The sequence below is a fragment of the Chelonia mydas genome, chromosome 1, assembly GCF_015237465.2.
Source record: "Chelonia mydas isolate rCheMyd1 chromosome 1, rCheMyd1.pri.v2, whole genome shotgun sequence".
NCBI lineage: Eukaryota > Metazoa > Chordata > Testudines > Cheloniidae > Chelonia > Chelonia mydas.
The window spans coordinates 228904903-228917722 of NC_057849.1; the positions used below are offsets into that span (position 1 = coordinate 228904903).

Here is a 12820-nt window from a genome sequence, read left to right on the forward strand (position 1 = left end):
TGCTCCATTGGTTGGCACAGAAGGAGGTGGAGCCATGGCTTGCCTAAGCCCTACACACTTGCTCCCAGGAGGGAGTGTCTTGGGCATGGTTCCCACGTTTCCTCCAGTACTGGGAGTAAGATCTAGGAAGCCTGAAGTCAGCTGTGAAAGGAGAGAGGATCCCCCCCTCCCCTGTGCAGCTGTTTTAGGGCTTGGTACAATCTAGACCTTAATTTGTTAGTAGTAATTATTTAGACTTTGTGTATTTCTTACAGAATAAACTAGTAAGTTGCAGCAGTAACCATTTTTTAAGTTAATACTTTGTACTTACATAGCACCTTTCATCTTTCAAAGCGCTTTACATACATTAATTATTTACTCCTCCCCACACCCCTTTGATCTAGGCAAGTTTTACGATGCTCATTTTACAAACAGGGAAACAAACATAGAAGAGCAAATTCTCGCCCGTTGCTAAACTCGTGAAATCCCATTGGCGTCAAGGTGGCTTCGCAGGCACAACGGCGGCAGGACGTGGGGTGTAAGGGCTATGACATTTGCACACGGTCACAGAGTAAGTCAGTGGCACAGCTGGGAACAGAATCCAGAATACTTACTTTTAGCCTTGAGGAGGAGGGGCACAGATTTTGGGCACGTATGGTCTCTGGACTATGCTGTCAATTAGGGCTGTGCATGGGGAGAGTGTGTGATGCTGTTTGTGTAACTGGTTAAATTGTGATACAGTGAGAAGTGCCTAGAAAATAATGAGTCCAGCGCTCCAGGTGAAAAGAGAGAAGCAGATCAAGAATCTGGTTTAGTGAAATGTTAAATACTTATATGATTAGGATGCAAATATTGTGGATGAATCCAATCAGGTGAAGGGGTAACGATTAAGGGATGCTATTGATTTGTGTGAACATTTGTCTGCAGAGGAAAGACTTATGCCCTCCTTTTTTGGTTACAAAAAATAACTAGTATATACTGATCATGCTTATATTGAATGTTGGTGTAATTTTTCAGAATGACTGACAGAGTCTGATTTGAAGATGAGTTTACTACGGCAGTTGTTATTGCTGAATAGCAGAGTAATTTCTCTTGCAAACTCACATACTGATGTTAGTTGTGTGTTTGGATTACAGTGATTATGTGCGGATGCTGGAAATGCACTCGGAAAGTTTTTTTTTCAAACAAATATTTTTTCCCTCCCCCCCACCCCCTTTTTTTTTTTAAATCCATTTAAAATGGCTTAGAAGTGCAAGGAATATTGTCTGTTAGACAGAGCAGGAGGCTGGGAATCAACATGCTTAGGCTCTGTGTCTACCACCAATCTGGCATATGCCCCTGGACAAGTGCAGCAGTGCTTTAGTAGGTGGCACAGAGAGCATGGCGTTAAGAGATCGGGCTTCTGTTCTTGACTGCCATTGGCTCATTCTGTGACTAAGGGCAAGGCATTTAGGGCCAGATCATGGTCCAGCCTTACATGGCCATGGAGGAGTCATAAGAGGGAATAAGATGCCACACAAACTCCTACATGGCCAGCTATACACTCTCACTAGGACTACTGGAACTGAAGTAACCTGAGAGGGAGGTTATGGAGGACTCTTAGGCTAGCTCAAAACCAACTAGAATATAGGAGCAAAATATCACTGCTTCGTTGATATTACTGTATATTGGAGGACAAAAAGGGAAGAGGGCCTGAATGTGATCCAATGAGTGGAAGATATTTTTCCTGTTACTGAAAGAATTAATTCTCAGAGATGTAAAGTGACTAAGATTTTCCAATTTTATGGTCATTTTGTTACATTCAATGCTGACAAAGGAACTGGTAGGAAACTGTGTTCAAAGCCCTGCAGAACACAGGAATCCCAGTTAAAACAGCACTGCTAAATATTAGTGATTAGTAAAGCTGATTTTAAAATGCTTCATTTTAATCAGCTCCAAACTATTCTCACATCAACTCAGAATTATCTGTCACATGGCTATACTTGGAAGATTTCTATACAGATTCCTTACCCATATAAATCCGAGGCATCAATGGGTAACAACCCTGAAACATCTGGGATTGTATATTAAATAAAAGAAAATCATCTTAACAACACTGAATTTTTAACCCACTAATAAATCCAATAAATTTAGAGATGTAATTGCCTCAATCTCTGTCCCCACCAGCTAGGTTCTCTGCCTCTCTCACCCTGACTTCCCATGCACTTATTATTACTGAGATTATTCTTTTTTTTATGTTATAGAAAGGCCCCCATTCTATTCTATATAGGCTCGTATAATGTGCTCATCACCATACTATTTGAGTGCCTTCCAGTAGGGCATTAAGTAATATGACTAACATCTCTCGTGTGTTTTCTTTCTCTCATCCTCTCCCCAGGGAGAGAAGTGCGTGCAATGGAGTGTTTTCTTTTGGAATTGTTTTTATATGTGGGTCTATATTTATGTTAGAGAAGACAAGGGTAAAGAAGTACACCTTGCACTTGGAGTATAAGATAGCAAGGTTTGTGATGGTTCCTAGGGATCTTTGTTCCACCACCTCAGACTGACCACCAACAAAGCTTTGTCTCTCCTGCATAAGCTTTGCCCTTATGGTAGAAAGCTCCATTGTGCCAGAGGAATGAAGCTGTTGACCACGGTCATCGTCCCAGAGGGATATAATAGGCACTGACTGTACAGATACATAGTAAGAGACAGTCCCTGCCCTGAAGAGCTTGCAGTCTAAATAGAGCAGAAAGAAGTATTAATATCTCTCTTTTAAAATGAGGAACCAAGGCAGAAAATAACTGTCTTCAATAGGACTACTTATCTGGACAGGTCCTGAGCATCAAGCCCTAAGTAGCTAGCCAAGGTCACCAAGGAAGTCTGTAGCAGAGCTGGGACTTAAACCTAGAGCTTTTAAGCCCGAGGCCAAATCTTAAACCAGAAGACCATCCATCCTCTGATGCAAGCCTTCTTTCTGCCCACAGTATATGTAAGTTGTTATTCTGTAGGCTCTGTACTTGTCATGATCATGACACTGGCCAATGTGACATACTATTTGGACACACATACTTTTACAAACATCAGTTAGCTAAAGTGAAGATCTCGGGAGGTTATCAGATAATACAGATACATTGGTATATAAGAGGAATACCAGTAGATTATTCAGTCACAGAACCTGACCCAACAAAGTACTAAGTACATTCATATCTGATTCAGTAGTGGACCCTTTATACAAAAGCTTCTCTGTACACAAAAACTTTAATTAGTGAAGAATAATGGTTAAAAAAAAGACCCGTAAACCTAAATTTTCTTTTCAAAGACAAGCTATTATCAGTTCTTCACAAGATTTGTCTCCCTTCCCATGTTCATGTAAAAAAAAAAAGATACAGTTAAGATTCATGTCAACAATAATGTGTGAAACCTTGATGAATTTCAGCCAGAGACCAACTTCAAACACTTCCTATTAAAACAGAGTCAAAGAAACCAAACAAGCACTACGCAGAATATTCAGAGCATAAAAACTACCACTCTGTGAAACTTCAGATGGTAAGGCCACCTCCCCACAGAGAAAAAATAGAAGCGTATGCTCCATTTTAAACCCATTGCAAACAGGAAACTTAATTATGCACAGGCAACCTTAGTTCTGACACTTCCTAACTTTTTAGTGCTTGACTTTCCAACCCTAACAATGTTCTTTTAATAATGTGTGTGTGTGTATTTCCTAGGTTTTTTTAAACAGCAAACTGAAAAAAAAAATTACAGGAATTCCATTATGTTGCATCATATTGACACCTACATGGCCATCAGCAAGTACCCCAGGGCTGGGCAAACTACCGCCCATGGGCTGAATCTGGCCCGCCAGCCGTTTTAAGCCAGGCCTTGAGCCCCCGCTGGGGAATGGACTCTGGGGCTTGCTCCATTCCAGCCAGGGAGCAGGGTCAGGAGCCGTTCCATGCAGCTCCTGGAAGCAGCAGCATGGCCCCCCTCTGGCTCCTATGCGCTCCAGTGGCCCCTCTCCAATGGCCCCCTCCGGCACCCCAGCCCCAATTTTGTGAGCATTCATGGCCTGCCATACAATTTCTATTCCCAGATGTGGACCTCGGGCCAAAAAGTTTGCCCACCCTTGCAGTACACAGACCTCTGCCACATGAACTGATGGGATAACTGACAGAAGTAGTAAGTTGTTATCCTTTAAGTGGACCAGCACTAGAGGGGAGATGAGACATGCACTTTGCCAGTGGATTTCATACATATTTGCTGACAGAAGAATGGTACAATTTAGCAACCTTGGGTTCCATTCGAGGCTCTGGAGGGAAGTATTCTCTAGTGGGCACAGACTTCTGCCTGTTTCCCTCTCTCCACCCCCAGCACAGCTCTTTCTGTCCTGTCCCCTTCATCCTGTCCCAGTCCTGTCTCTTCCCCACCACTGGCTCCTTGTCCCAGTCCCATTTTTGTGTTCCCAGTCCCTATTCCTCCATCCTCATCCCAGTCTCCTTGCCCAGCCAATCCTAGTATCCTGCTTGCTCTGGGCTTACTGGACAAGTCCCTCTATCTCGTCCCCATCTCTTTGGCTGACCAACCACAGCTCTCCCTCCACACTAAAGCTTCTGGTCAGATTTGTCTCCCATCCTCCTGCTCCCAGTTCTCCTCCACACTGGATCCTAGCTCCAGTCACTTTGTCCGGCCAGTCTGTCTTCCCCATCTCCAGTCAACTGGCTCTCCATTTCTAACACTGGTGCCCAGTTCCAGCCCCCCCCCCCCCACAATCTCAGTTTCTCTCCTACAGTCCCAGTCTCACCAGACTCCTTGTCCTTATCTACTCCTTTCCCTCCCCACCTAGCCCCAGCTTTTGTTCCCTCTGCATTCAGCCCAGGTGGCTTCCTCCTCCCTGTTGCCTGAGTGCCAGCTGGGGAGTCATTGAGAGCACAGGGGACACAGGCTCTCTGCTCTCAGTTCCAGTGCCTTGGCCTCTCTCCAGCCTGGAGCAACCATTACAGGAAAAGCCTGACTTCACCCATGCAGCCCTGGACTAGAGCATGCTCAGTTGCTCTGTAGAGAAGGGGCATGCACAGTCCAGTCAAACACAGGAGCGGTGAGGGGATGCAGCATGCTCAGCCACTCTGTGGGCATGGTGCATATGCAGGCGAGTCAGTCATAGGACAAATGAGAGGCTCAAGTATGCTCAGTAAAAATGGAATCATTGGAGATTTCGTTAGTTAAAATTGAAGAAGTCTCTACTGAGCATGTGGAAACTGCAGTTTTTCAAAGGCTTATAACTTGGTCAAATTTGGGCAGATTTTGAAAAGGCCTATGCTTGGCACAAAGTTCACCTCCCTGCCAAATTTAAAGTCTCTGCTCCAAAGCGTGGGGGCACTACAGCTGTTCACAGAAAAAAAAAAGTCACCAGCATTTTTTAACATGGGCAAAACGTATTTCTCTATAGCCTCATTCTCATAAACAACTGTTTTGGTTCAAATTTTCCAGAAACAATTCAGCCTGAGGCAGACACCCAGCATGGAAGATTTCTGCAAAAATGGTTTGCCAAACTCTAAATTATAGACAACTAAAAGACAAGGTCTTAAAGGGAAAGTGTAGGGCCCTAATGATGGGTGATATTGGCAGTCCCACCTACAATACAGTTGACTGCAAAGAGTCTAAAATATGCCAATGTCAAGTCAGCTACATTAAGTCCATTCAGTTTTACCACTGACATCATGTTAAGGATGAGTGTGTCTCAGTTGTCTGTCTCATATCTGTATGGGCCATTTTACATGTCAGGGGGACTCATGTATTCAGACTTCAACTGCTCAGGGAATATCAAACCTTAAGCTGAAACTACAGGGCAAGAGGAAACAACCTTTTGTCTCATGAATCAATAAGTAACTTAAATGAGTAACCACAGGTTTAGCAGTGCTCTCTGCAACAGAAGTGGATTTTCCAGCATGCATCTCTCTGGTAGCTTTTAGCAGATTGTAGGGATGAAAAAATATATGTTGAGATGGTACAATGTAGATGCTTTGTACATTTAAATGAGTTTTATTCTTTCTCTTAACTGAACATTTATTCACATTTCTCTTCAAGTCCCACGACACCATTGTATACACTAGACTTTTTTTTTTTTTTTTAAAGTTTTCTTTAATCACTTACCTAGTTGGTGACAGTACCCCAGGAAAAGCCTATTCTACACTGCCTCCTGAAGTTTTAGCCACTAACACTATTCATAGCAGTTTGTCATGACACCTTACTTCTGTCTACCCAGTGCGCTCACTGACGCTGGTGGCCAAAGCCGCCATATGAATACCACATTTTCTAATGTAGACAAAGTCTTGATATAACTGTACTTGAGCTCCTTGCTTGGACAAGGCAGTGACCTGACCATGTTAAAACATGGTTTGGGGTTTTGCCTTGTATGGACAGAAGCAAACCTTGTGAAGGAGCAATGCTGTGCTCCAAGCTTTACAAGAGTTAGGGCACTATTCCTTAACATGCCTGTTTTCTAGAGCTGGTTAGGAAATTTTTGACTAACATTTTTTCTTTGAAAAATGTAGATTCATCAAAAATTAAGATTCTTCATGGGAAATGATGAAATTTGACAAAACTTTCATGGGGAAGGGTTTCTCAGGCCCAGGATGGAGTCTGGTCAAAATCAAGAGAGAGAAACTATACCCCTGAATAGCCAGGGCACTCCCCTGGTATGTGAAATGCCCAGATTCAAGTCCCTACTCCAACTGAGATAGAGTAGGGACTTGAACCCAGGTCTCCCACATCCTATGGAGTTCCCCAGCCATCAGGTCTGCCACATCCTATATGAGTGCTCAGACCCCCAGCTATTGACTCTTCTGGGGAGGGTCTCTCTCTGCGTTCTTTTTATTAAAATCTTTTAAAGCCTTGGTTTTGTCCTTATACAAAACTGGAATCTCCAAGATCTTGACAATTTTTGTAGGATGGGAAAACCATTTCCTGCCCAGCTCTACTGTTTTCGAAGAGTTTGGTTCTGATCACACTAGCAAGATCAAACCATAGTATGATGTGGCTGGGGCACCCCTGGTTTTCAGAACAGTGATTAAACACAATGAAATCTATCGTGCAGATAGTGCCACAGAAAGTGTTTTGTTCCAAGTAAATTCAAACCAGCTTTCCAGCCTCTTTGTGCCACCAGAACAGTGTCAAAGGGATGGAGTAGGTGAGGATCTAGCGCAATGAGGGCTGAACAGGTGGAGCAATATACCGCAGGAAGGCTGTTCCAGATGACAGGGGAGTACGAGAATCTGCTGCAAAGAATTGCAACACTGTGGGAAAGGACTCTAAAGAAGCTGGTGTTAGCTGATTGGATGCTATAGGGAGGAGAGGACAAAGTCTAAGTCAGCGAGGTTGGCTGAAGAGAATATATAGAGAGAGAAGGGAGTTTTTATTAGATTCCAGAAATGAACTGTAAGTCCCTGGGTGTGTTTGGAGTGATGTGGATGCACTCTGCAACATATAATTCAGGGAGCACACCCAGCACATCCCTCGGCCCGCGCTGCTTTCCACAGCCCCCAGTGGCCTGGAATGGCGAACCACGGTCAGTGGGAGCTGCAATCTGCCAAACCTGTGGATGCTGCAGGTAATCAAACCGTCCCAGCCTGCCAGCAGATTTCTCTGACGGGCCGTGTACCAAAGGTTGCCGATCCCTGATATAGTTAAATGTGGAACTCACTGCTACAAGATATTATTGAGACCAAGAGCTTAGCAGGATTAAAAAAATGAATAGACATTTATATGGTTATGAGAACATTTACATCAGATAGTATAATAAAGGGGATATAAACTCTTATCCTTCAAGTGCTAACTGCCTGGGGTAGGAAGAATCTTTCCTATGGGTAGGTCACAATTGTCCATTATGGAGCTGCTTGTAGCTTCCGCTGCAGCATTTGCTGCTGGCCCCTGTCAGAGAGAGGATACAGGAGTAAACAGCCCACTAGTTCAATCAAGTGTGGCAACTCCTATGTCCGTGGCACATGAGAAGGCATGTGAGGAATTATAATTCCCTGTAACCATGTGAGCCAAACTGTAGGGGGAATTTTCATTCCTGTTTCTAACTAACTTTCACTTCACATCTCTTCCCAATATGAAGAAAAGCCAACAAGTGGACTCATTTACACTTGCTGAGAGCACAAGTTAGACAGTATTTTCAACAAAATTAAGAACAGCATCTACAAAGTAGTAAAAATAAAAAGAGCCTGTAATGTAATGTAAGTGCTTTTCCACAGAAAACAAACTTGCTAAGGGAAAAATCAACTGTCACTTTAAAATCTGACATTAAGTTTCTCAAATCACATCCCTTAATCAGGGAGTAATACTTCAAGAGGAACAAAGAGAATTTATGATGAAAAATCAGGACACTTGAGGGCTATACTCAGCGGGACTAACTGCAGGACAATATGGATGAGAATGATAATTGCATTAGCTTAGCCTGAAATGACTGGCCAGAGCTAGCTTTTTTGGTCAGCTGGATTTTTATAAGGTGTCATTTACTTTTAAGAAAACTCAGAAGGAGAATTACAAATAGATTGGGCCACATCATCTATTCTCTTAATGCTACAGGGTATTTCATAAATATAGTGCAATATAGGAGTTGTGCTCTTTGAAATGCACAAGCAGGAATTTCACATGCAAGTTCAATTAAGGGTCCTTTTGTCTTATTTTAACAAGACTACAATGAGAGGGTCGTGCCTACAAAAGAATATTAGTGAGCAAAAACACCGATTACTGATACGCTACATTCAGACTCCCTAGCTGCTGGCAGTCTAATGCTAAGCACCCACTCAGTCATTCCAATTTTAATATTTTATTTGCTTTTTTATTTATAAGACTATTTATTTATAAAAGGCACTCATCTTATGCTCTTTAAAAACAGCCTAAAAAGATATCTGAATAAACACTATATTCTGCATGGGACCCAGCGTATTTAGATGGAAGTACCACACGCAAACTCTGCCCTGTCAGTGAAACCTATTGACCCTATTTCTTGGCTCTTCTACAACCCTTGTATATCAGAGAAAGCCCATGGCATATGGAGGAACTTCGGTGTTGTAAGGCCAGTATAACACCTTTATGTCAGTGCCCTTTACGACTCCTAGGATGGGAACGTAGCCAGAGAAGGGAGGAAACATTTGAGAAGAAGGAAGGGGTGCAGTTGGAGTGCACTATGCTCCAGCTATTTGGGGCAGCAGCTACAAGGTAAGAGCAGCCCTGGGGCTTCTCTGTCTTTTGCCAGGGCACTGAACAGCCTCCATCAGAATAGCCCCTGTGACAGGTTGGATCACAGAAGCCCCCTTGGGGCTGCCAACTGATGTGCCAAGACTACTTCTGCCCCTGCCTTCCCTGCCAGTTTGGGACTCCAGAACCCTACCTGGTTGTGCCAGACGCGCTTGCCAGCCACAAACACAGACCCAGGTCTGAACCACGTCCCACAAACTGTAAGCTTAACTGAAAGCAGCTTAAGAAATGTTCCTGTCTCTAACACTCAGATGCCAATGGGGTCCAAACCCCAAATAAATCCATTTTACCCTGTATAAAGCTTATACAGGGTAAACTCATAAATTGTTTGCCCTCTATAACACTGATAGAGAGATATGCCCAGCTGTTTGCCCCCCCCCCAAGTATTAGTACATACTCTGGGTTAATTAAGAAGTAAAAAGTGATTTTATTAAATACAGAAAGTAGGATTTAAGTGGTTCCAAGTAGTAACAGACAGAACAAAATGAATTACCAAGCAAAATAAAATAGAACACACAAGTCTATGACTAATTCAGTAAGAAAACTGAATACAGATAAAACCTCACCTTCAGTGGTAGGTTCCAGTAAGCTTCCTTTTACAGAGTAGTCTCCTTCTAGTCTGGGTCCAGCAATCACTCACACCCCCATGCTTACTGTCCTTTGTTCCAATTTCTTTCAGGTATCCTTTGGGGGTGGGGAGGCTACCTCTTGAGCCAGCTGAAGACAAAATGGAGGGGTCTCCCATTTTAAATAGACTTTCTCTTGTGGGTGGATACCCCTCCCTCCCCCTGTGAGGAATTCCAGCTACAAGATGGAGTTGTGGAGTCACATGGGCAAGTCACATGTCCATGCATGACTCAGAACTTACAGGTAGCAGCCATAGTTCACATGCTACCTCGAAAGTCCTCAAGTAGACTTTCTTATGTAGATTGGAGCCTTCCAAGATCCATTGTCCGTTAAGTGTTTCTTGATTGGGCACTTAATTTGCACATTCCTTTCTCAGGAAGCTGACCAAATGCTTTACTACAGTTACTTAAAATCAAGCAAGTACATGGCCAATATTCATAACTTCGAGTACAAAAATGACACATGCATACAAATAGGATGAATACATTCAGTAGATCATAACCTTTACAGAGATATGTTACATAGCATATGTAGCATAAAACATATTCCAGTTACATCATATATATATATATATATATTCATAAGCATATTCCCATAAAGCATTATGGGGTGCAACGTCACACCCCCAGTTACCCTCCTGAGCTGTACCGAGCATAGCTGACTCACAGCCTAGAACTGGGGCCACCTTTTGCTTCGGGGGTAAGTCAGGACAGAATTTAGCCCAAAGTGAAGCTCCAATGGTGAAAGTAGCGGTGGGAAATTTTAAGAGACAAAGGCTAGTGTGGACAAATCCAGAGAGACACAAATTAGAAGATTCTGCCTAACATGCTGGACACAGCAAAGCGTCAGCTGAAGTTCTGCAAATGGTTCTGATGTGTCCGCATCCTTGTTCAAGGTGAACAGGATTTATCTAAATATTCTTAATAAAACAGAAAAGGAGGAAACAGCCTAGCGTCTGCATCACTATTTTCTCTCTCAACAAGGAACTGGGCAAGTTCAAGTTCCAAATTCTAGCCATTGCTTGGCAGAAGGGACAACAATAAATAATCCAATTGAAGCTGCAGGGTGAAATTAGGTGGGAAGATTATAGTTACCTAGATTAGAATTTGGTCAGGACACCAAGGTTATAATGTGCCTACTCTTGCCCCAAACAGCATAGGACCTTTACTTATCACAAAGGATCAAGAGCAAAGTTTTATATCTAAACCAAGAGACATCTTCAAGAGCACAGCATCCTATGAAAGAGGGGAGAGTTCACACCCTTTAACAGAGCAGCACACATGGTGTAAATTGCTACACAACTCACCCCTTTGCAGTGGTTCCTTTTACTCATCTTCATCAGACTTAACACAAACAACAAAAATCTGAAGCAGGTTCAAAACAAAACCTTGGCTCCAGTTCCTTCTTTAGCAGGCTGTTCCCTGATAACTACCTATCTCTCTCTCTAGCTTCCTCCTTCAGAGAGGACTCTCAGCCCTTCAACGTTGCTGAGTAGTAAGTAATAAAACTCACCTGGTTCTGATGCCTGCATTAGTCAGTAGAGTAGCTCTCTCCACACAGTTCTCAGTGCTTAACAGGGACAGGTTACTGCAGGCTTAAGAAGTTCTCCTCCACAGGGTCTTAGAACAAGGACACCATGTCACAATTCCCTAATACTATGATTGGATGCTGGCTCCATACTAAGTCTGAAATTTACCTGTGCCAAGAGCCTACTTAAGTGCTATTCACCATCTGAAACCCCACAGCAAGAGGGGAATATCATCCTAAGGAAAAAGAGTGCCACCTGTTGAATCACTAATACAATCTCCTCTAGCACCCCGAGTTTTCCTTTGGAGTCTTCCTTGCAGGCATTTACTAGGCTTCTCCCTGCTTAGTTTATAAGAATTTGAGAGACAGCAGCCACAACTCAAATATCTGAGTCCAAGACTGCCTTCAAGCTTATTTCCTCTAGTGACCTAATCAGAAATTGAATGTAAATCTCTAGAGATGAAAAGCTGGAGCCCTAAAACACTGGCTGTTCTAGCTTGCTTTCAATGTTGCCTTTGTAAAGAACTACAAACCCATACTTATTTGGCTACGTGGTTCCCATAAAAAGTTATAAATATAAAAATAGTCCTTTAAAGTCCAAAAGACCTAAACTATTTTGCATTTGGAAACTTCAGTATGTGTCACATTCAAATGGAGCTCATCTGGCCATTTTCAGACTGTGTTTCAAGAAGTGCACAAGTTCATTGTAGTAAGAATTCTTTATACACTCAAGGATTTCAAAGCACTTGGCAAACATGACACCTTGGTGAAGTATGCATTATTCCCAACGTTTGACACAAAAAGAAACAGATACAGAGGCTGAGTTATTCAGTGAGATGATGCCACAAAGAAGATGCCCATTCATCCTTACCCCTAAGCCCATACCATATTCAACAGACCTCTCCTTAGAAGAGCACCTGAGGTTTGGTTTCCTATGTCTACAATCCTACTGGTCAGCAGAGGTTGGTGTTACCTGAAAGTGGACAGATAAAATTGACACATAAAGGCAGCTTCATAGCCAGTTTAAACAATGCGCCCTCCACAGTCCTGCAGAGATTAATTGTAAAAGACAACACAGCTTGGATCTGTATTACTTTTTCTGGGTCTATGTTGTCTTTTTTGCACCCTCCCCCTGCATAGGGGATTCCATTTAATTGAGTATCCTGCGGCAGCTGTAGCCAGGAAAGGCCTTTGTAGATTTCTGTTCTGCGACATCCTGACCTAGTGGAAGAGGATGGGGGAGCCAGGAGTCCTAAAGCCTGTGTGGTGGCACAGGGTCCTGCATGGGGAAGACTTGCCTCATGTGGCTCCCAAGGGATCTATGGGGCTCAGGGCAGAACTGCAGCCCATTCCCCTCCCAAGGGATCCTCACAGAGGCTTCCTCTCCTTATCTCCCTCCCATGGGCTTTTCCAAGGGCTGTGGAGTTCAGATGGGCTGCAGATATGT

General features: G+C 43.2%; 1 protein-coding gene across 2 annotated transcripts in view; it reads right to left on the reverse strand.

Annotated features, from left to right (window-relative positions):
- The window catches only part of SSPN (sarcospan), a 64573-nt gene extending 53179 nt beyond the window's left edge, over window positions 1-11394 (reverse strand). Inside the window, exon 1 of one of the 2 annotated variants that reach the window (XM_043538524.1) lies at window positions 11153-11394. Coding sequence is in view for 1 of the 2 variants with exons in the window: in XM_043538528.1 (XP_043394463.1) it covers window positions 11153-11185 (33 nt within the window). In the remaining variant the exon portion in view is untranslated. The remainder of the gene's footprint in view (window positions 1-11152) is intronic. The other variant, XM_043538528.1, reaches the window with a different exon arrangement.
- Window positions 11395-12820: the final 1426 nt, after the last annotated feature.